Below are 24,012 nucleotides of genomic sequence, written 5' to 3' on the forward strand. Positions count from 1 at the left end.
GTTTGGGGGAGAGGAGCCACATTGGGGCAGATATTTTGTCAGCTCTGCAGGGGCAGGCGGAGAGGTGGTTGACGCCATGCCAGCTTAAGCCAGGAATGGTGGTTTGTGACAATGGCACCAACCTCCTCTCCGCCCTCCGACAGGGACAACTGACCCATGTGCCCTATGTGGCTCACGTCCTTAACCTGGTGGTGCAGCGGTTCTTGGGCAGGTACCCAGGCTTACAGGATGTCCTGAGGCAGGCCAGGAAAGTCTGTGTGCATTTCTGCCGATCATTTAATGCCAGTGCTGGGCTGGCTGAGCTCCAAAAGAAGTTGAACCTGCCCATGAACCGCCTTATATGTGACATGCCCACCAGGTGGAACTCAATGTTGGCCATGCAGCAGCGGCTGCACAGGCAGCAGAGGGCCATCAATGAGTACCTGTGCGACTACGGCACCAGGACAGGGGCAGGGGAGCTCGGTTTTTTTCACCACACCAGTGGGGCATGCTCAGGAATGCATGCACTGTCCTGTCACCATTTGAGGAGGCCACGAGGATGGTGAGCAGTGACAGCGCATGCATCAGTGACACTGTGCCTCTTGTCCACCTGTTGGAGCATACACTGCGTGGAATAATGGACAGGGCACTTGAGGCAGAACAAAGGCAGGAAGAGGAGGACTTCCTTGCCTCTCAAGGCCCCCTTTATCCAGGCAGTGTTCCTGCTGTCCCACCCATCACACAGGAAAAGGACGAGGAGGAGGAGGAGGATTCTGTCAGCATGGAGGTGTAGTCTGGCACTCAGCATCAGCAGCAGCGGTCTTTTAGGGATGATTTACAGTCCCAAGAAACCCGTGGACTTCTACATGGCTGGGTGGAGGTGGCTGCGGATCATGTTGTCCTTAGTGACCCAGAGGGCTCCAGACCGAATGCCTCAGCTAACCTACGCTGCATGGCCTCCCTGATCCTGCAGAGCCTGCAGAAGGATCCTCGTATTTTTCAGATCAAGGAGAAGGACCATTACTGGCTGGCCACTCTCTTTGATCCACGGTACAAGGGTAAGGTTGCGGACCTTATCTTGCCATCGCAGAGGGAGCAGAGGATGAGACATCTCCGGGAGGCCTTGCAGAAAGGTCTCTGCAACGCGTTCCCAGAGACTGGGAGGTTACAAACTCCTGGTCCTGGACAACGTTTTGCTGAGTTAGTCACAGAAGGAGCGGTGGAGAAGGTGGCCGTCTGACCGATGCATTCAGACAATTTTTTAGTCCGCAGCCCCAAGGTATGATCGGTTCCAGCAACCATGCCAGCGTCTGATTTACATGGTGCAGGAATACCTAGGGGCAAGGTCAGACTTGGATACCTTTCCCACCGAAAATCCTCTGGCTTACTGGGTCTTGAGGATGGATCACTGGCCAGAGCTTGCACAGTATGCAATTGAGCTACTGGCCTGTCCTGCATCCAGCGTTCTTTTGGAATGCACCTTCAGTGCTGCTGGAGGCTTTGTAACTGATCACAGGGTGCACCTGTCCACCGACTCGGTTGATCGACTGACCTTCATAAAGATGAATCAGTCTTGGATCACCATCAGCTACCAAGCACCTGAAGCTGATGTAACCGAATCATTTTTTTTAAATGTCACATCCCTTCAAGACTGCCTATGCTGATGCTGAGTGACTGTCCTGTTATGTTGACTGACTATCCTCTTCCTCCTCAATGATGCTGCTGATAGCTTGGAAGAACATTTTTGGTTCTGGGTGACGCCACCAGCCCAATTTTTCAGCCCCTGTTTAACAGGAGCGTGTAATTACAATTTTTGATGCAATGCTTTGCAGCAAGGTTCATTCCTGCACTCCAACTAGAGTATATGGGAGAGGTTGCAGTGTCGTGGCACCAGCACCAGTGCCTAAGGCCCAATTTTTCAGCCCCTGTTTAACAGGGGCATGTAATTACAATTTTTGATGCAATGCTTTGCAGCAGGGCTCATTCCTGCACTCCAAATAGAGTATATGGGAGAGGTTGCAGTGTCGTGGCACCAGAACCAGTGCCTAAGGCCCAATTTTTCAGCCCCTGTTTAACAGGGGCATGTAATTGCAATTCTTGATATATTTCACAGCAGGACCTGTTCCTGTGCCCACAGAGAGTAACTGTGAGGACTTATAGTGTTGTGGCACCAGCACCACCACCACAACCACCAAAGGCACAATTTTTCTACCACTGTTCAACAATGGCAAGTAATTACAATTTTTGATATAATCGTTCACAGCAAGGCGCTCCAGCGCCCACCAAGAGTCACTTTGAGGGCTTACAGTGTTGTGGCAACACCAACACCTTAGGTCCACATTTCTGCAGAGCATATAGGGCAGGCCCCTACTTTCAAACATCCAACTTACAAACGTATCCTACTTGCAAATGGAAGGCGACAACAGGAAGTGAGATGAAAAAAGACGGACAGCCAAAAAAATTATACTGGGGTGATAACCCTTCCCTATGTTTTCCAAAAAGGTTAAAAATTGATTTTTTGACTGGAGCTACACTTTAAAAATTTACCAGTTCAAAATTACAAACAGATTCTACTTAACACAACAAACCTACACAGTCCCAGTCTTGTTTGCACCGCCTCTATACTGCTGTTCTCAGTATATAGGGCCTGGGGGCCCCACGCCTTTCCTTTTTTTAAATTTGGGTACAGGGTTCCCCTTGATATCCGTACAAGACCCAAAGGGACTGTTAATGGGCAGGGGGGCTTCCCATGCCATTTTTTTCTCAATGATTTTCAAGCAGTTTTAAACGACTTTTTTTTCGTTAAATGTCATTTTGTGCAGGGACTGTCCTAAACATGGGAAACATGTGCCACTTCACAGGCATACTATAGACACCCTCACAATATTTAAAGGAATATTTCACTTTTTTTTCACTTTAATCATCATTTTAATCAGTGCTCCTGAAAAAAAACTGCTGTTTTAAAAAAAAAAATTTGGCATTGATCCATGTCCCCTGGGGCAGGAGCCGGGTCCCCAAACCCCTTTTAGGACAATATCTTGCATATTAGCCATTAAAATTAACACTTTTTATTTCGAACGTTCGAGTCCCTAAGACTTCAATGGGGTTCTAAAGTTCGCACGAACCGGGGGGTGTTTGGCTCATCCCTAGTCCTGAGGACAGGAGTTGAGAACCACTGCTGTAATGAGACAAAGTAATACCTCTTTTAATGGTCACCACCGCAACAAGGGTTTAATTAGCTATTTGTAGTAAAATGGAGATAAATATTATTGCGCTTTGGTTAATCAACAAACGAACAGCAGCTAGCATAAATTGTGGGCAACAATATACAAGTATGAAATGGAAAATGCAGTGCTTAAATGTCCATAAAAGAAAAGGGAACATCCATCAATCCCAGGAGGTCCCCGATAGGTGAATCAATCTTGACTACATGATGAAAAGTATTCTCCCACCAACACCAACACCACATTAAGCCAAGCCTCTTACCCTTATAACTGGACCACCAGATTATAAGTGGTCAAAAATGCCCAGACATCAATCCACTACAGACTGCTCCAGCATGGATCCAGGCATTACTCCTTATGTTAGAAGGTATAAAGACAAAAAACACTTCATGGTGTAGTATATCAAAACTGTTTCAAATTTAATAAAATCACATATATATATATATATATATATATATATATATATATATATATATATATATACATATATATATATATATATATATACATATATATATATATATATATATATATATATATATATATATACATATACACACACACACTCACACAGTGGTAGATATAGACAGGCATTTCATATATAAAGACAACTGATGGCTTCAAACCGACAAGATGGCCGCGGTCCTCACGCACAGCAATGCCACGTGTTCAAAACTCCACCCTTCGTGGTGTTTCGCCCTATTAGACGTCATCATGTGCAGTAAAATAACCGTCCCATAAAACCATGTGTATCTTAAATAGATTTAGTTATCATAATCTTCTGAGACCTCTGTAAGTTTTTTTTTTTTTTACAATTTTTTGAATGGTGTTCATGTACATAAACCTATTTGTAGCTCATATTTCTTGACCTTTTATAACACGAACACCCATATGTACACTGATCTTTACAGAACTCTCCTATATGCGTGGCTGCTATTCATGCCGGAGTGGGCTCTAATGGAGGAGGATATGTCACAGTAGTGAAGATGCCAGGTCAAGCAAACTACATTGGCTCCATTAAGAATGGCATCGGCAGCCTTAGCTATCAGACATCAGCCAGATCCTTCATGATATTCACTAACCTCACTGCTTCAACTGTTTCTTCCTCTACTATTGCAGCTGTTCCCAGCACTTCCCCTCCTCCCTCTTCAACTGCTCCTGGTTTTACTTCTGCTGATAATGTCTCTCCTTCATCCAGCACTGCCCTTCCTGCTTCATCTTCTTCTAGCACTGCCATTCCTGCCTCTTCTACTGCTTCTGCTTTTAGCACTGCTCTCCCTTCCACTCCTCCTTCTAGCACTGCCCTTCCTGTCTCTTCTACTGCTCCTGCTCTTAGCACTGCTCTCCCTTCTACTCTTCCTTCTAGCACTGCCCTTCCTGCCACTTCTGATGTTATAATCACCACTGGTGTTTCAGACACTACTACCACTCTTCCTTCTAGTACTGACCTTCCTGCTACTTCTGATGCATCAATCACTACTGGTGTTGCTGACACTGCTACCATTCCTCCTTCTAGTACTGACTTTCCTGCCACTTCTGATGCTATAATTACTACTGGTGTTGCAGACACTACCACCATTCCTCCTTCTAGTACAGACTTTCTTCCCACTTCTGATGCTATCGTCACTACTGGTGTTGCAGACACTACCACCATTCCTCCTTCTAGTACAGACTTTCTTCCCACTTCTGATGCTATCGTCACTACTGGTGTTGCAGACACTACCACCATTCCTCCTTCTAGTACAGACTTTCTTCCCACTTCTGATGCTATCGTCACTACTGGTGTTGCAGATACTACCACCATTCCTCCTTCTAGTACAGACTTTCTTCCCACTTCTGATGCTATCGTCACTACTGGTGTTGCAGACACTACCACCATTCCTCCTTCTAGTACAGACTTTCTTCCCACTTCTGATGCTATCATCACTACTGGTGTTGCAGACACTACCACCATTCCTCCTTCTAGTACAGACTTTCTTCCCACTTCTGATGCTATAATCACCACTGGTGTTGCAGACACTACCACCATTCCTCCTTCTAGTACAGACTTTCTTCCCACTTCTGATGCTATAATCACTACTGGTGTTGCAGACACTACCACCTTTCCTCCTTCTAGTACAGACTTTCTTGCCACTTCTGATGCTACTATCACTACTGGTTACTCAGACACTACTACCGCTCCTGTGAATGCTTTAGTTAATAATATTGCTTCAGGGATTGGAATTCCTCAATCTGATAGCAGTAGTCTACTTGCTGCTGATAACATTGTAGCTGCCGATGCGCCTTCTGCTGCCGATGCTCCAATTACTTCTGATATGCCTATCCAAACACCATCTAAAACAACTGGCCTTACAACTGCGACCCTGGTTGATATAGGTAAGATACATTTATTTAAGATCTCAGTTAGTGTGAATGTAAGAGTTTACTTTTCAATATTTATGAATGGATTGTATAAATTAGGCCACACACCACTAGTACATTTCAGATCTGACAGCAAGATGCTACTTTCACTAAAGCATTGTTTGGTTTTCCAGTATGTTCACATTATTATTATTATTATACAGGATTTATATAGCGCCAACATTGCTTAACAAAATAAAGGCAGACATTTGTTACATTACAACTTGGTACAAGAGGAATGAGAGGGCCCTGTTCATTAGAGCTTACAATCTAAAAAGGGAGGGTCAATTGATACAAAAGGTAATAGCTGTGGGGGATGAATTGATGGAGGAAGTAAAACAGTGTATTAGTTAGAAGCAGGATAGGCTTCTTTAAAGGGGTTGTAAATCTTTGTGTTTTTTGCACCTTAATGCATCCTATGCATTAAGGTGAAAAAAACACCTGGCAGTAACTGCCCCCCCGTTTTATTACATGAGCCCTGGACCTTGACCTGGCGGGGACGTGCTGTCTCTCTGCCCGGGGTTCTTGGCTCTTGATTGGATAGATTGATAGCAGCGCAGCCATTAGCTCCCGCAGCAGTCAATCAAATCCAATGATGCGGGTATGGGGGGGCAGGGCCGTGTCATACATTCAGCTGCTATGGGTGCTGAATGCTGGACTCAGGAGCGCACCCGCAAGGTAACCCCCTCGGGAGAGTGCTTCTCCTAGGGGGGTTATCTTCTGTGGGGAGGAGCCGAGAGAGCCACCGAGGGACCCCAGAAGACGAAGATCGGGGCCACTCTGTGCAAAACGAGCTACACAGTGGAGGTAAGTATGATATGTTTGTTATTTAAAAAAAAAAAACCTTTACAATCACTTTAAAGATGGTTTTTAAGGGTTTTCAGGAATCGTCTAAAGATGAATAGATTAGGGGACAGTCAGACAGATTGGGGTAGGGAGTCCCAAAGGATGGGAGAAGCTCTGGAGAAATCCTGTAGGCGAGCATGGGAGGAGGTGACAAGGGAGCTAAAGAGCAGGAGGTCTTGGGAGGACTGAAGAGAGTGGATTGGTTGGTATTTTGTGACTAGGTTGGTGATGTAGCTGGGGGCAGAGTTATTGATGGCTTTGTAAATTATTGTTAGTACTTTGAATTTTATTCGTTGGGTGAGGGGAAGCCAGTGGAGGGATTGGCAGAGAGGGGTGGAGGACACTGAATGGTTGGTAAGGTGGATGAGTCTTGCAGCGGCATTCATTATGCACTGAAGGGGTGATAGTCTATGTAAAGGTATTCCAATGAGGAGGGAGTTGCAGTAGTCGAGGCGAGAGATAACCAGGGAGTGAATTAGAAGCTTGGTGGTGTCATTAGTTAAAAAAGGGCGTATTCTGGAAATGTTGCAGAGGCTAAGGAGGCATTATTTGGACAGGGATTGGATGTGGGCCTGAAAGGACAGTTCAGAGTCTAAGGTTACACCTAGCACCCTGGCACATGGAAATAAGATTTCTTTCCACAACGCATTTAAAAAAAATATCAATCCAGGAGGCCCCAATGTTTTTTGCCAGGGTTTGTAGAAGATATTGGACACCTCAATATTGCTGAACAGTTAATTGAGTGATTTCCATTTTCTGAAATTTTAATTTGAGTGGAGGTTCATTCCTATGACCACACATCTTTGTAGCTACACTATATTACCAAAGGTTTTGGGATGCCTGCCTTTACATGCACATGAATTTTTAATGCCATTCCAGTTTTAGTCCGTAGGGCTCAATATTTAGTTGGCTCACCCTTTGCAGCTATAACAGCTTCAACTCTTCTGGGAAGGCTGTCCACAAGGTTTAGGAGTGTGTCTATTGGAATGTATGACCATTCTTCCAGAAGCACATTTGTGAGGACAGGCACTGATGTTGGACAAGAAAGGCCTGGCTCGCAGTCTCTGCTCTAATTCAAGGTGTTCTATCGGGTTGAGGTCAGGACTGTGAAGGCCATTCAAGTTCCTCCACCCCAAACTCACTCATCCATGTCTTTATGGACCTTGTTTGTGCACTGGTGTCATGTTGGAACAGGAAGGGACCATTCCCAAACTGTTCCCACAAAGTTAGGAGCATAAAATTATCCAAAATTCTTGGTACTGATGCCTTAAGAGTTCCTTTCACTGAAATTAAGGGGCCAAGCCCAGCCACTGAAAAACAACCCCTCCTTCCACCAAATGTACAAAGCAAAAAAAAAACATTAAAGTTCATATGCATGTAAAGGCAGGTGTCCCAATACTTTTGGTAATATAGTGTATATACTATGTAAAATAACTAAGTGTTGTCTGCACCTGATTTACCAAAGTGTGGAATGAGGTGAAGTTTTCTGAAGATATATCCTGATCAGGGTCTAGAACTATTTCATAGTTTTAAGGCTGTAGCACTATAATTGCCCATACAGTGCCTTGAGAAATTATTCACTCCTATCCCTCATTTGGTGTTTTTTTTCTTTGTTTTGCTGTGTAATTACACCTGGGAATTAAAATGGATTGTTGGGGCTTTGTACCGTGTGATGTACACAACATGCCTGCAAATTTGAAGGTGCAAAATATTATAATTTTTTTTTCATTTTGGACAGAGTAGAAGGGGAATCTCTCTAATGGGGACACAGACAGCAATAAAAACTGACAGGTGTTTTAAAGAGGAAGTAAACCCTGATGAGTTTACTTCCTCTTTCATTCCCTGCAAAGGCAAAGCATAATGGACTACTATGCATCGCATAGTAGCCCATTATGTGTCACTTACCTGACACAGGAGCCAGCGAAGTCGCCGCTGTCCCCTGTAGTCCGCCACATCCATCTTGTTGGTGGGGTCTCGCAGCTCTGCTGCTGTCATTTGGCGAAGCCGCAATGACGTCACTCCCGCGCATGCGCACGGGAGCCAACACGCGCGGCAGCTCCGTCGCTGAGAATGCCGCGCTCAGTGCGCCTGCGCGCCGCAGTCTACGGCGCATGCGCCGTAGACAGCGGTGCCTGTTTTCGGGCAAATATCTCCTAAACCATATAGGTTTAGGAGATATTGCTTGGACCTACAGGTAAGCCTTAATCTAGGCTTACCTGTAGGTCAAAGTGGTTTGTAAGGGTTTACAACCACTTTAATCCTGCTCTCCTCCATCCAAAACGGAAAAAAAAGTTTTGCCTTTAGTTAGGCCCCTTTCACACTGGGGCGGTGCGGGCTTCGGCGGTAAGCCGTCGTTTTAGCGGCGGCATGCGGCCGCTCGGTTTTAACCCCGCTAGCGGCCGAAAAAAGAATGAAAACCGCCCACAAAGCATAGCCACACTGCCCCATTGATTTCAATGGGTAGGAGCGGTTTAGGAGCAGTGAATACACCGATCCTTCACCGTTCCAAAGATGCGGCTAGCAGGACTTTTTTCACTGTCCTACTAGTGCACCGCTCCAGTGTGAAAGCCCTCCGGTTTTCACACTGGAGTTAAAGGGGCCGTTTTTTTCAGGCGCTACACAGGTGCTATTTTTAGTGCTGTAGCGCCTGAAAACCGCCCCAGTGTGAAAGGGGCCTAATATTTTCATTTTGGAATGAAGTAATATCCACTTGAGAAATAGGTTTTCCACACTTTACTGTAGCCGTGACATACAGTCATGGACAACAATATTGGCACCCCTGTCTTTCTGTCAGATAATGAACCACTTTGCCTACAAAATGTTTGTAATGTTTAGGCATTCTCATGTTTATTTATTTTGTTTGTAGTGGTATGACACAGAAAAGTAGAGAAACAAAAAGCCAAATCTTACACATTCCACGCAAAACTCCAACTCCAAAAATGGACTGGACAAAATTATTGGCACCTTCTCAAAATTGTAAGAAATAATTGCCTTCCAAGTTTGTGATGCTCCTGTAATTTATAATTAAACTCACCTGTATCAATTAACAGGTGCTGACAATATCATAGGTGCCAACATTGTAAAAATAAAATTAGGGACACCTTTTTGGCTGTAGGCGGGGTCAAGTTATAATTAGGGGGCGGGGCATGTGTTAGTATGCGCGGCAGAGGGAAAAATAAAAATGTGTCGCGCTGTGCCGAAAATGGGCATGGTTTACGTGAAATAGTGCACGTGGCTTGAAGGGGCGTGATTTGAAGGGGGTGTGGTTGGAGTCTGAGATGAACGAGGGATGGAGGAAGAAACAAAGAGAGAAAGAAAGCGATAGAGGGACAGCAGGCCCAGATCCTACACCACAATATAAATATGTGTATTTCAGAAAGTTTAACAATCAGCAAATAAAGATACTCCAAATACCTGGTGTTAGCGCTTCAATCATCCCGGCACCATGGCTGTTATAGTGTCAGGATGATTGAAGTGCATTATTATTATTACATTGTAATATAAAATTAAATAGTTCAACGCACCATAATGCAGAACCAGTGGGAGCCCCAAGTGTGTCACTTGTCACGTCGCCTGCCACCAGATGCTATCAGGTGTCCCCAGTAGAGTCCCTCCTTACATCTCAGGTGTCCCCAGCAGAGTGCTTCCTTACATCTCAGTTCGGTCTGTATACAGTGTTTGAGTGTAGGGGTCCCTCTATGATAGGGGGTAGGTAGGTGAGTGTGGGGGTCCCTCTATGACAGGGGGTAGGTCCCAGAGGGATCCCTACACTCCACACTGACCTACCCCCTGTCATAGAGGGACCCCTACACTCCACACTGACCTACCCCCTGTCATAGAGCCTCTATGACAGGGGGTAGGTCAAGAAACATCCAAACTGGTGCACTCACTAACAGGGCTGCTGTTATAACTTATTGGGGCCCCGTACAGCCTAACAGCAGCCCTGTGGGTGAATGCCCCAGTTTGGATGTTTCTTGACCTACCCCCTGTCATAGAGGCTCTAGCAATGAATCCAGATCTAAATCCCATAGAGCAACTGTAGAGAGATCTCAAAATAGCAGTAGCAGCAATCAGAGAGACCCGGAGCAGTTGGCGAAAGAATAGTGGTCCAAAATTCCAGTAGAGAGGTGTAAGAAACTCATTAATGGTTACAGGAAGCAATTGATTTCAGTTATTTTCTCCAAGGGGTGTGCTACCAAATATTAAATTGAGGGTGGCCAATAATTTTGTCCACTCCATTTTTGGAATTTTGCATGGAATGGGCCACTTTTTTGTGTCATACCAGTACAAACAAAATATATAAACATGAGAATGCCTAAACATTTGTAAATGCAACAATTTTCTGGGCGAAGTGATGCATTATCCGAGAGAAATGCAGGGTGCAAGTATTTCTGGGCATGACTGTATAATATCAGATTGGCATACTGACAGAACTCTTCAGCACACACCACCATACACAGAGCATACGCTTTGAAGCAGTCATTTGGGTCCGAAATGCCAGCACATAATAAAATAAACCATGTTACGTATTGCATTTCCACTTTCCTTTGGAGCACCACAGTGTTGGGACCAAACTTTCTGTATACTAGATTTACAGTATTCCGCTTCTGTCACTGAGATTAACAAGGTGCTTTTCTGTAGTATACCTTCTCTCTCTCTATGTCCCATTCTTTAGCTCTACCAAGCCCGACATGCTTCCTGATGTTACTCTCTCACTCCCAGGTATATCATCATCAACATCAAACATAACAAGAGTGAGAACGACTAATGTCACGTACACACAATCAGACTATCTGGCGGACAATCCGCCGGACTTTGCAGCAGAGGTCCGCCAGACTTTCCGAACGAGCGGACTTGCCCACACATGACCAGATTTTTCCTCCGGGACTGTGACATCATAAGAGGTGGGGTCACCATGTGACATCACCCGGTGTCCCCGCCCCTTATGCCTATATAAGTCACCACACAATGCGTCCCTGCCATTACAGCTAGGGAGATCGTTGTGTCAAGAAAGAAGAAGAGAAGAAAGAAGAAGGTGACAGCGACAAGACCAGGCCAACGCTAGTAAAAGAGCTGTAAGAAGATAGCGGAGGCCCGGCAAGAAGAACCGAAGAGCGGGACAAGACCCCCGAAGTCAGAAGAAGACCCCCGAATAGGGCAGAAGAGCAGAAGATAGCGGGGGAGCCCGGCAAGAAGACCCCCGGAGCTGTCTAATAAAGCTGTCTACTTTAAAAACCTGTGTTGTGTTTTTTTATTAACACTTTTTTCCCCCAGGTGAATGGGTAGTGGTACATCGTACTCCATACTCATTCACATAGTGTAGGGGGGCCGTAATCTGGGGGCCCCCTTACTGAAGGGGGCTCCCGGAATCCAATAAGCCCCCCGCCCGCAGACCCTGCAACCAATGGCCAGGGTTGTCGGAAAGAGGCCCTTGTCCTCATCAACATGGGGACAAGGTGCTTTGGGGTGGGGGGACCACAGGGCCCCCCTTCCCCAAAGCACCCGCCCATGTTGAGGGCATGCGGCCTGGGACGGCTCAGGAGGGGGGGCGCTCACTTGTCCCCGCCCCCTTTCCTGACCGGCCGGGCTGCGTGCTCAGATAAGGGTCCGGTATGTACTTTGGGGGGAACCCCACGCCGTTTTTTCAGCGTAAGGGGTTCCCCTTTAAATCCATACCAGGCGATGGGGCTCGCGAGGTGTCAATCTCGCAGATAGAGGCGGTGACATTGACTTCCTTCGCTACTCCCGTCTACCTGGAGTCACGTTCAAAATGAACAGACTGTTGTGGGCAAGTCCGTTAATTTCAAAAGTCCGGCGGAGTAGCACACAGACAGGCGGACAATTTTGAGTCAAGACTTCTTTCTAAATCTGCCAGACTTTTGGGAAGAAAAAGTCCGCTGGAGCCCACACACGGGCTGATTGTCTGGCAGACTCTGGTCCGCCGGATAATCCGATCATGTGTACGCGGCATAACTCTGTTTTTTTTTTTTGAGTGCTAAACTACCTCACCTGTTACAATAAAAAGAATACATTTAAAAAAAAATACCTCACCCAGATCTTCAGATCTATTAAGGGCCCTTGCAGTAGCAAACTACATCCACATGGCTTTAGGATGTTTGGCTCCCATGTCCTATCTCAACCAGGCTGACCCCAGCCTGGCATTTATATGGGCACTAACTCCACCCTTTACATCACTATAGGAAAGCGTTGTCTAAAAGGGTACCTAACACCCACTTACATAAGTTCTTATTAGCACAGTAATTTGGAACAGAGCCACCCAGTGGAAGACTAGCTAACTGCACCTGCTAACATGCTACTCAATATCAACTTTATCTAACATTTGTGTATAGGCTCTTGTTTACTACTGGTTGCTCTATTACAGGTCAACAGGACTGATAAAGTTTTGTTTTTTGTTTGTTTGTTTTTTTATATTTTATTTTTGCTTTAAATTTCTTTTCAGGGCCTATTAGCTGCTCAACCTATTTAGACCTTCTGAAAGGTGACCCATTACGGTGAGTATCTGAGTACTTGACTGACATAACCTTGTTAAATTCATGTCCGCTTGCCTTTTGGAGATAAAAAAGGACAAGCTAACTTTGGTGAGCTTCAGAGGTATAACTGGAAAATAGGGGGAACATTCAACATATATGCACCCATAATGCCCAGGACTGCGGTCAGGTGGTAATCAGATATAAAAAGGGTTGTAAACCCTTGTGTTTTTTAGGATGCATTAAGGTGAAAAAACTTCTGGCAGTGACCAGCCCCCCAGCCCCCCCATTTTACTTACCTGAGCCCCTTCATTCACTCTGAGGCAACACGCTCTCCCTCTCTGCACAGGGTCCTGGCTCTTGTTTGGATAGCTTGTTAGCAGCACAGCAATTGGCTCTCGCTGTCATTCAAATCCAATGACGCAGGTTGCTGGGGGCGGGGCTGAGTCTGGCATTCATGTGTATGGATGCAAATGCTGAACTTGGGAGCGCGCCCACAAGGTAATCCCCCGGGAGAGCACTTCTCCTAGGGGGTTATCTGATATGAGGAGGAGCCGCAAGAGCCGCTGAGGGACCCCAGAAGTCGAGGATCGGGGCCACTTTGTGCAAAACGAGCTGCACACTGAAGGTAAGTATGACATGTTTGTTATTTATAAAAAAAAAAAACACATGAAGCTTTACCCTAGTTCTTTCATAAACCCAAAATCATCACGTGTACCCCTTTGAATAACTTCAGACCCCTTTAAATATCATGGTAATAAAGTCTAACATGGTTAAATACATTAGTGTGTCCCCTAACATGCTTCCCAGGCATACCTCCATAGGGTAATAGTCCATGTTTGGTGTTCCCCAGAAGCTGGTGGATCTCTGGATCTCAGTGCTTCCCAACAGACTGCATGGCATAGCAGTTCTCCTCTTCAGTATCACAGTATTCTCAGCCCTGGACCCTGGCCTTCCCCCTTTTCATAATATCGGTCTAAAAGGCTGGGTCCAAAAAGCTTGGGAACAGCAAAGCCCAGACTACCCCTTTCCAAACTGAGTCAGCCACTGTCTAACAAACCCGTCCTATATTCCCCCCATCCCCATCATCATAATTGTCCAGTGCAGAAGTAGTGTCCCTGTTTTGTTTTTTGTTTTGTTTTTTAAAGTAAATTTAGGCTTTAAAAGTTGCTTCACAGAGCAGAATTACAATACAATCAAATAAAGAACTACTATAAAATGTACAAACATGTTTACAATATATATTTTTGACACATAGACACGAGTTTGCTTCTGTCATTTATGTTAATACATTAAATTTTAATATCCATTTCTGTTTTTTGTTTTAGGGTTTTGTGCCCTGAATCCTGTGACTCTTCATATACAGTTTGGGGAACAGATATTTACACATCTGTAAGAATTTGTTTTGCTCTCCTTTTACATGCAAATAGCTTCTTTGACCTGTATGCTGTAAGCTTTATATCCACTGAAACCAGACCTGGACTGGGGCAAAAAATTCTCCTGGGCATTTTAAACTGAGGGCGTTCATGAGGGTGGTTGGTTATGGGATATTGACGGAGTCGGTCCTCAGCACTGTAATGTAAAGGGGCACTGTGATATAAAGGGGACAATCCGAAAAAGTAGCCAACGCACTTCAGGAGTCCAAGCTCCCCTTCATCAGGGCTTGCCTACCAGCAATGTGAACAACAAGCGCAGGCCTTATCAGCAGCTTGTTTGACTGCCAAACAAGCTACTGATGAGGCCTGTGCTTGTAATTCACATTGGAAAAAAATACAATTGTAGGTCCAGTTGACTCCTGTTGTTTTCACATGTAATGAATACAGTGCCCCTTTACAGTGCAGTCTCCTTTGTATCACAGTGCCCCTTTTTACTCTCTGCCTCCCCTGCACAGTCCTACCTTTGGCAGGGCAGAGGCAGGATTCAACCTGTGTCTCCTCTCTGCAAATCTGGGTCGCTTGTTAATATGAAAAGACTCCCACTCTCTGTGCAGATCTTCAGCTCCTCCCACCCCCTGCTCTGCTAATAGGATGGCATCTTTGGCGAGACGGAAAGGAGACACGTGTATGGCTGCATAATGGTAGGTGAGCGGTGACAGAGGTCTGTGTTAGCCCTGTCCGGACTGCAGTCACTGCTTACCTCCCACTGTGCAGCCCGGTCATCAACAGGTCAGTCTTGTTAGAACATGAAGCCCAGCAGCCCCGGCTCACCGGACAAATGCACAGTGTGCCCTATGGCCAGTCCGGGCCTGACTGAAACCCTTCAAGCATAACTAAAGCTTTTTTTCTTTTTTTTTTTAGCTTTGAGTAGAGTACAGGCTGGTTATGACCATAATCAACTTTATTTTTTATCTTTTTTATGCTGTCTATGTTCCATATGGGATATTTCCCATTACATCTTTCTCTGAGACAAATAGGAAGTAAAATGAAATTTCTCCAAAGCGAAGGGAAATAATGTATTTTCATTCTGTACTGAAGACAATGGTTAGCAAGACAAATAGAGAGGTGAATTACCACAGAGGGGGCACAGACAACAGTAAAATGATCATAGATGGAGAAAGGGAGGCAGCACAGTTCTAGATGGAGGGTGGGAGCTGCTAGAGTTACAGTGTTTGTTACCCCAACACTTCATATTCCTGATATGTGCCTGCTGTACCATGTACTTTTATGAGCAAATATCCTGTTCTGTTTGTATTGCTTTCTTTTTGTGAAATTCCTGGTGTCCCTGCCAGTTCCTCTGCTTTCCTAATAAAAACTGAACACATTAAGCAGGAGAACACACCTTGGTTAGTTCAATCTCTAGCTGTGCTGGGAACTCAGTGTACTCTCCTCCAATTATCAGACTTGTCCAGATGTGGCCCTGCAGCACAGGCATTCACTGGAAAGCTCAGTATGCTACTGCTTCTCCCCCCCCCCCCCCCCCCACACACACACACACACAGTTCTTATGCAGCATAAAACAGAGGGATGTGATCACTTAGTAAAAAAAGGGGAAAAGGGTATTTATAATGTTTTTTAGATCTATACAAAAATATTTTGCCTTTCATTTCTATTTTAAACTGGGCTGTTTTAAAAGGTGATCGTTTACTTTTCATATTAACAAGCTGATGATTGGTTGCTAGGACTGCCCTGCAGCCTAGCAACCAATCCTCTGCTAGTTAACTTGAAACTTGGCAGCTCCCACTCCTGCCCTTCATCTAGAGCTGTGCTCCCTCCCTCTCTCTGCTCTGTTGTGAGGACCAGAGCATCGGAAGCTGAGGGAAAGGACCAGTAATGCAGGGATGTGTTTTCTACCTATCGCCTGTTCACGGTTGATCATGATCGATGAGTTATCAACCCCCATTATAGATGGATGTGTCCTTGTAAAAACAACCCTGACAATGTACCAGAAAACTAAATATATATTATTTGTTTCTAGGACTCTGATATCTGCGCTTCAGCGATCCATGCGGGAGTGATGCCCGTCACCGGAGGTTATGTAACTTTGAAAAGGGAAATCGCGCAGACATATTATTCTGGAACTTATCAGAATGGGATTAAATCCATGTCCACCTCTACTTCTTATGAATCCATGGTATTTGTCTAGGATACTGTGTACCATGCGGCTATACTATATTTAGTTTATTCACAATATACACAAAGATTTATGTTTAAAATAAAATAGAATGACTACCAGCTGCTGCTTTGTATTTTTATACTCTATAGAGGAATTTGTATGTTGACAGTTCACAGAAGGACATTTTTACAGGGTAAAGCCACCTATAATTCCTGGTTGAAGCAGCCATGTGCACATAGAATGTAATGTATTTACTCAGTGCATCCAACTTACATAGTTACATAGTTAGTCAAGTTGAAAAAAGACACAAGTCCATCTAGTTCAGCCATAAAAAAATAAAATAAAATAAAAAATATCATACAATCCCATATACCGAATACTATACCCACAGTTGATCCAGAGGAAGGTGAAAAAAAAAACTTGTTACAGCAGGGGGAAAAATCCTTCCTAATCCCAGAGAGGCAATCAGATTTTCCCTGGTGAAAGATAAAACACAAGACAGGCACAAGTCAGGAGATGGATACAAAACCATTTCAAAGGCATTATCAATGCCTAGAAGCACTGTGAAGCCTATTATTAAGAAGTGGATGGTATTTGATACAACACAGACCCTCCCTGGATCAGGACGTCTCTTCAAACTGGATAAGCGAGCCAGGAGGAAACTGGTCAGGGAGGCTACCGTGAGGAGTACAGCAATTCTGAAGCAGTTGCGGGAATTTATGACAAAGAGTGGTTGTTGTGTGCAGGTGACAACAATATTACAAATTCTCAACAAATGTGGCTTTTATGGGAGGGTTGCAAGAAATAAGCCACTCCTCAAGAAAAGCCACATATAGTCATGACTGAGCTTTGCCAAAATGCAACTTCAACATTCTGAGGCCACGTGGAAAAGGGTGTTATGGTCAGATGAGACTAAAATTTTATTATTTGGCCTCAACATCAAACGATATGTCTGGCAGAAGTCCAGTACATCTCACCATCCAAATAACACCATTCCTATGGTAAAGCACGGAGGTAGGAATTTCCTGTTATGGGAGTGCACTTGTCAGGATAGAAGGAAGGATGGATGGGGCAAAATACCTTTAAATTCTTGAGGAAAATCTGCTGCCCTCTTCCAGAAAGTTTTTAATGGGAAGAATGTTTACCTTCGAACATTACAATGGCTCAAAGCAGACAGAAAAAATGACCACACAGTGGTTGACGCAGAAAAGGGTCAATGTCCTTGCATGGCCTAGTCAGAGCCAAGATTTAAACCCCATTGAAAATCTGTGGAATGACTTGAAGACTGCAGTCCACAAACGTCACCATCAAATTTAACTGACCTTGATCAGTTCTGCAAAGTAGAGTGGGCAAAAATTGCAAAGTCTAGATGTGCAAAGTTAGTAGAGACATATCCCAACAGACTAAAGGCTGTAATTAAACCAAAAGTTGGTTCAACAAAATCCTTTGGCCATTGGCTCCCATTGCTGTCAATCACAGCCAGTGAGAAGAGAGCTGGGGGCAGCGCCAAGCCCCATCCTGTGTGTCCTTTGGACACACAGAGCAGGGCTCGGGAGCGATCATGCATAAGGGCCCACATGGCAAGTGGCTATGAAACCTTGCCACTGCACAGGAGCTTCCTGAAATAAAGACTAATCACTGTTGCTTGTTCCAGGTGACTGGCCTTGTATCGGTCCCTTCCTGACGTTTTTTGCTGGCAAATTGTAGTGCGTGGAGCCTGGTGGGCCCCTCCCACAGCTTTACTCTCTGCACAAGTTATGTACAGCACAGTAATGATGTTAAAGCTGCTTTTACAAGTTAATAACTATGTTTGCAAACACATTTGCTGAACACAACAACATTAACATGGATTAATATCATGTGTGGCTTTTGATCAATATATTTCAATTTGATTCAATTATATTTCAAAGTTCTTATGCCTGGAGTTCAGCTTTATATTAAAAAAAAAGGTCAGTCTGGCTTCAACACTGTCATTATAATACACAATATTTGTTCTTGTTGTCCGTATTTCCTTCTATCACCACCAGCACAAGCCTTGAAGAAGGAGGATTCGTGAGCCCCTGAAATGCATTGGCTGTATCTACTGACTTGTTATTAAGATTAATCCTCATCCTTCACACTTTTGTTGGATAATACAAATATGAGTGAGCTATTGGTAACATGGTTTCGAAAATGCTTGCTGACTGGCTTCATTACTACTTTATCTAAAGCTGCCCATAATTTATACAATTTTCTTATTCAATTTCCTTTAGATTTACCTTCAACTGTGTAGTGCAAGGGCCTACCTGCATACAAATTAAAAAAGTGTTTAGGTTTAACCTCATATTATCCCAGATACCAAGCAATTGTCCTGCAAGTGTCACGTACCTGAAGGGAGACTGAAATGACAAGGTCAGCCTCTCTTGTATTTCTAGCTCAGGCCCCTCTGAGAGTGGAACAGAGGGAGCTGGGGGACAGGAGGAACATGAGTGCCTGCAGATGTAGACCCGGAAACTTGTAGAAGAGGATGTGACCTTGGGAAGGCAAGAGAACCATCAGATTAGTAAGGGCAGCCATGCACCATGGGTCAGCTGAGTTTAAAGAGGAACTTTGCTTGGACTGCGGAATTGGGACATCAGGCGATGTAGAGTTTCTCAAAATTCACGATACCTCTATTAACACAGACAGTATTGACAAGAGAAGCCGTCCCCACCGGGAGAAGACAGTGATTATCAGTAGCAGCTATAGCAGCTGCTAGTGATAATCATAAGAGAATCCAGCACCCAAGTTGATCAATCAACTTGGTACATGTAGCCTGCCTTGAACCTTGTATGGCCGGCCTAAAGGAAAATTATACTAGCGCATTGTATAATGTACGGCCAGCCTTAGTTACTAGCCAAAAAATAATTATGCAAATGAGTAAAGTCATAAGTCAGGGAAAAGTCAGAAGCCCTTATCTGCAGGAATGTTTTGGGTCAGTGATCAAATGTATCCAAGCTAAAGACATCCAGCCAACTAAAATGTTTAGAAAGATGGTTGAACAATGGTAGCTGGCACTGATTTCAGCTGTAGCATATAAGATTAGGCAACAGCTGATAGAGCTACTAAATGAGTCACCAAGGCAGAAAAAAAAATTATTTAGGCCTCTTTCACACGGTCGATCCGTTCAGGTCCTCCTGTCAGTTTTTCAGGCGGACCTGAACAGATGCTCCATAGAGGTCTATGGATCGTCGGATGTCACCGGTGACATGTCCGCTGACATCCGACCCGCTCCTGTCCGAAAAAGTGTGATGGAGGAAAAACCTACTTTTCCATCTGTCATCGGATCGGATCGGATGACGGCGGACTCTACGGTCCGTCGTCACCCGATCTCCCATAGGGGAGAGCGGCGCTCTGACAGGTCCGTCCATGCACAGTGTGCAGAGACAGACCTGTCATCTTCCTGCTCAGCGGAGATCGCTCCGGCGATCCGCGCTGAGCAAGCAGATCTCCACAGGGCGGAGCAGCACTGATCCGCCCCGTGTGAAAGAGACCTAAGGCTGGCCATACATTATACAATTTTCTTCTATAGATTTCCTTTAGATTTACCAAAACCATATAATATGAGGTCAAATCTGAACACTTTCACTTTGTGTGCAATCAGGAAGGTAAATCTAAAGGAAATTGAATAAGAAAATTGTATGATGTATGGCCAGTTTTAGTGTAATTGTCAGCAGTGACTTTTCCTGTTCTGGAAAAATAGAAGCCCACGTGACTGACAACTCACAAACAAACAGCAGGATTATAGAAGAGTGTGAAAAAATAGCTTTTATCTGTCATTGGTAAATATGGGTGATCTAACTACTAGCTAACAAACAGATGTAATATATTTCAAGTATATTGTTTATATAAAAAAGATTGAAAAGAGGAGAAAATATCCCCAAATTTTTAGACCATTGTGTACAACAATGTAGCAATGCTCCAAACAGACCAGCCCCATTTACTCTAAAATTAAAACAAACCCCAATATCACCACCTGTCCTAAAATAATAAAAAGAATATAATAAGAAACCAGAAAAGGTCATGATGACTGGAATGGCTCAGGTCAAGAAAAAAAGACCTAGACCTAGAGCATTACCCGCTTACAGGGCCATTTAAAGTAGCTCTGTACTATGTCATAGCTGAAGCCAATCACAATATTTCTCAATGACTGCAGGAAGCCAGAGAGGGTGAGAAATGGTTGAAGCAATTACAGTGCAAAACAAAAACCTGATCATACACCCAACCCTCCCAGAGTAGTTAAAAATATTAAAAAATATAAATAAAAAAATATATTTTTTTTAACTCACTGTCAACAGACAGTGTCACCATCATCCACTCAAACTATCCCTAATCACAGCCACACTGGTTACAGTGTGCCTAATCAGTGCCACACCAGTTACGGTGTCTGAGATCACTGCCACGCCAGTTACGGTGTTCGCGATAACCGCCACACCAGTTATGGTGTTCGTGATCACCTCTGCACCAGTTATGCGGTTCATGATCACCATACACCAGTCCCAGTGTCCCTGATAATGACCACACCACTTATATTGTCCCTAACCACTGCCACCCACTCACAGTGTCGCTAATTACCACTGCACCACTCACAATGTCCGTGATCACCACCACACCAATCATATTGTCCCTGATTTCTACCACACCAGTCATATATTCCCTGATCACTGCCACAGCAGTTACAGTGTCTGTGATCACTGTCACACCAGTTACGGTGTCCGTAATCAATGCTACACCAGTTACGGTGTCCATGATCCCCACTACACCAGTCCCAGTGTCCCTGATCATGATCATACCACTCATATTGTCCCTAATCACTACCAACCACTCACAGTGTCACTGATCACCGCCGTACCAGTCATACTGTCCCTGATCACTACCTCACTAGTCCAAGTGTCCCTGATCACTGCCACATTAGTTCTAGTGTTACTGATCACTGCAAACCAATTTAAATATCTCTGATCACCACTATACCAGTCATATTATACTTGATCACAGCTACACCAATGACAGTGACTATGATCACTACCACACCAGTCCCAGCGTCCATGATTACTACCACACCAGTGCCAATGTTACTGATCACTGCCACACCAGTTACGGTGCTCCTGATTCCTGCTGCACCAGTGCAGTGTTGCCTCTGCCTGCTGCCTGTACCAATCCTGGTCTGTTTATTGAGCACATTTCTGCCTGCTGCCTGGATTGATCCTTTGCCTGCTTGCTGACCATGTCTCTGCCTGCGTCTGAACTTACCCATCTGCACATCTCGCTGACTATGTAAGACACCAGTCCCAGCCATCCCCTGCAGACAACTGCACTGCTGGAACCCCAAGAACTATTTTGTTCTTAATTTCTTCAGCCTCCTGTACTATCTGGCCAGTGAGCATGGCATTCCTACGGGAAGCCACATACCAGTAGATTAGGCATGCTTGGCTTATAGGATATGAGACTGCTATAGGTGGCGCTACATTAAGCTATATTCCCTGAGCATTCGTACAGAGAAAAACATTGACACAATTGGTTGAAATGTGTGATACACTAAATACAATGTCTGGTCAGGGCCATCTTTGATATTGTTTGGACCCTGGGGAAACATTTTCTTGCCCCCCTTCCATGCAATCTCACTCTCCATCTGCTCTGAGTCATACAATAAATAGCAGCTAGACTAAAAATCAGTTTCCTGAATCAAATCAGGCAGCAATTGCGATTGGTTGCCAGAGGTTACAGTGTATCATTACCACTCACTGACTGGCTGCTAGATGTTACAACACACATTATAGCTCACTGATTATTTGCTAGAGGTTACAACACATAATGTCTGCTTGTTGATTGGTTGCTAGAGATTACTGTATTTCAATACTGTTCACTGATTGGTTGCTAGAGGTAACTGGACATTCATACCACTCCCTGATTGGTTGCTAGAGGTTACTGCACATTATTAATGCTCACTGATTGGTTGAGGATACTGCATATCCTTACTGTTCAATGATTGGTTGCAAGAGGTTAGTGCACATCATTACTGCTCACTGATTGGTTGCTAAAGGTTACAGCATATCATCTCCTCACTACCTGCACATCCTGGACTGAGGAGGTGAGAGGACCCATCATAGTTACATAGTTACAAAGTAGGTGAGGTTGAAAAAAAGACACGTTCATCAAGTCCAACTTATGTGTGTGATTATAAGTCAGGAGCTGCAGCAAAGGATGTGTACCCAGTCTGTGGTACTACAGCAGGATGCGGTTTCTGGAAGACCAGATGGAAGCCAGGGAATCACTTTCTACACTTCCATCCACCCCTCCCTCAACCCCAGGTGAAGCTTCCGAGGACCAAACTGGGCCTTCCATTCTGGAAGAAGTTGAGGAGCCCAGCTGGAGCCAGGTATAGTATTTTTTAACATATTTATTGTCCGAAAATGATTGTTGTTAACTAGATGTTATTCTTGCTAACAAATGAATGATTTAACAAAAAGTGTTTGACATATCAATTGAAAGTAGGGGCCAAAAATGAGTGTGACAAGAATGAAAAATGCAGGGGTCAGAATGATAGTATTTTCTATTTATTAACATTCAATTTGCAACAGTCATGAGCTGAAATTTGGGTGTGATTAATGAACCAAAAACTAAAAATATGTCCCTTTCTCATACACAGGAAGACCTCAGCCAGGACGAGGCTCTGGAATGTGTCAGCCAGGAGGAGGCGAGGGTAAGTGTCAGCCAGGAGGAGGTGGGGGTAAGTGTCAGCCAGGAGGTGGTAGCCTCACCCAATCCCAGGTGCCTCCCCTCCGCCTTCCAACAAAAAGGGCCAGGAAGGGGCATAATGTGGAGGAGGCAGCACTGGGCCTCATTAAGGACACTAATCCTCAAAAGCCCCGCTGACACTGAAGAGGCCTATGGCTGCTATGTAACTGCTAAATTGCAGCAAATGGAGGAGGGCCAACGTCTCAGGTGTGAGAAATTTGTTTTTGAGGCCATTCAGAAGGGGTTGAATGGCCAAATAAATGATAACATGCACTTATGTATGATCGCCCATCCTCCTCCTGCCACAAGTCCAGCTCCAGAGCCACAGCCGCCAAGGCAGACTGCAAGGAAGACTGCAGGGAAGGCTGCAAGGAAAACAAGAAAGTGATGGCCTGGGTTCAGTCTGGTCTGACAGAAGACTGTAGTACCACAGCCTGGGGACATATATGTCATCTGCTGCTGTTCATGATCTCTAAGAGTCCTAGACCAGATTGTGCTCTAAGGCTCTCCAGCGTTGCCTTCTTTATTTTGTTATCAACCACAATAAATGGTGATTATTTTTTTTTTTAAATACTTGCCTATGTGTTTTTCTTCAAATAGGACAGTTTTTTTGTGAGTATACCAGTACATTTCAAAAATACATCAAATTAACAAGGGACTCTAACCAACCTCCTTGAGCTTTAAAAAGGCAAGATAATAATGTTGTTGTGTAAACTTGACACAAAAAAAAAAAATTAAGGAGATGACTAGAAAATAATTACAAAATATTC

General features: G+C 44.5%; 1 protein-coding gene across 1 annotated transcript in view; it reads left to right on the forward strand.

The window, feature by feature from the left end:
• The window catches only part of LOC143928309 (uncharacterized), a 62,337-nt gene extending 45,729 nt beyond the window's left edge, over positions 1-16,608 (forward strand). The window contains exons 6-9 of the mRNA XM_077453121.1: positions 4,115-5,579; positions 12,910-12,961; positions 14,266-14,329; positions 16,352-16,608. Of these exons, the coding sequence (XP_077309247.1) occupies positions 4,115-5,579; positions 12,910-12,961; positions 14,266-14,329; positions 16,352-16,519 (1,749 nt within the window). The 3' untranslated portion in view covers positions 16,520-16,608. The remainder of the gene's footprint in view (positions 1-4,114; positions 5,580-12,909; positions 12,962-14,265; positions 14,330-16,351) is intronic.
• The last annotated feature ends 7,404 nt before the right edge of the window (positions 16,609-24,012 follow it).

The sequence above is a fragment of the Lithobates pipiens genome, unplaced genomic scaffold, assembly GCF_037356315.1.
Source record: "Lithobates pipiens isolate NorthernLeopardFrog02 unplaced genomic scaffold, aLitPip1_a1.2 Scaffold_23, whole genome shotgun sequence".
NCBI lineage: Eukaryota > Metazoa > Chordata > Amphibia > Anura > Ranidae > Lithobates > Lithobates pipiens.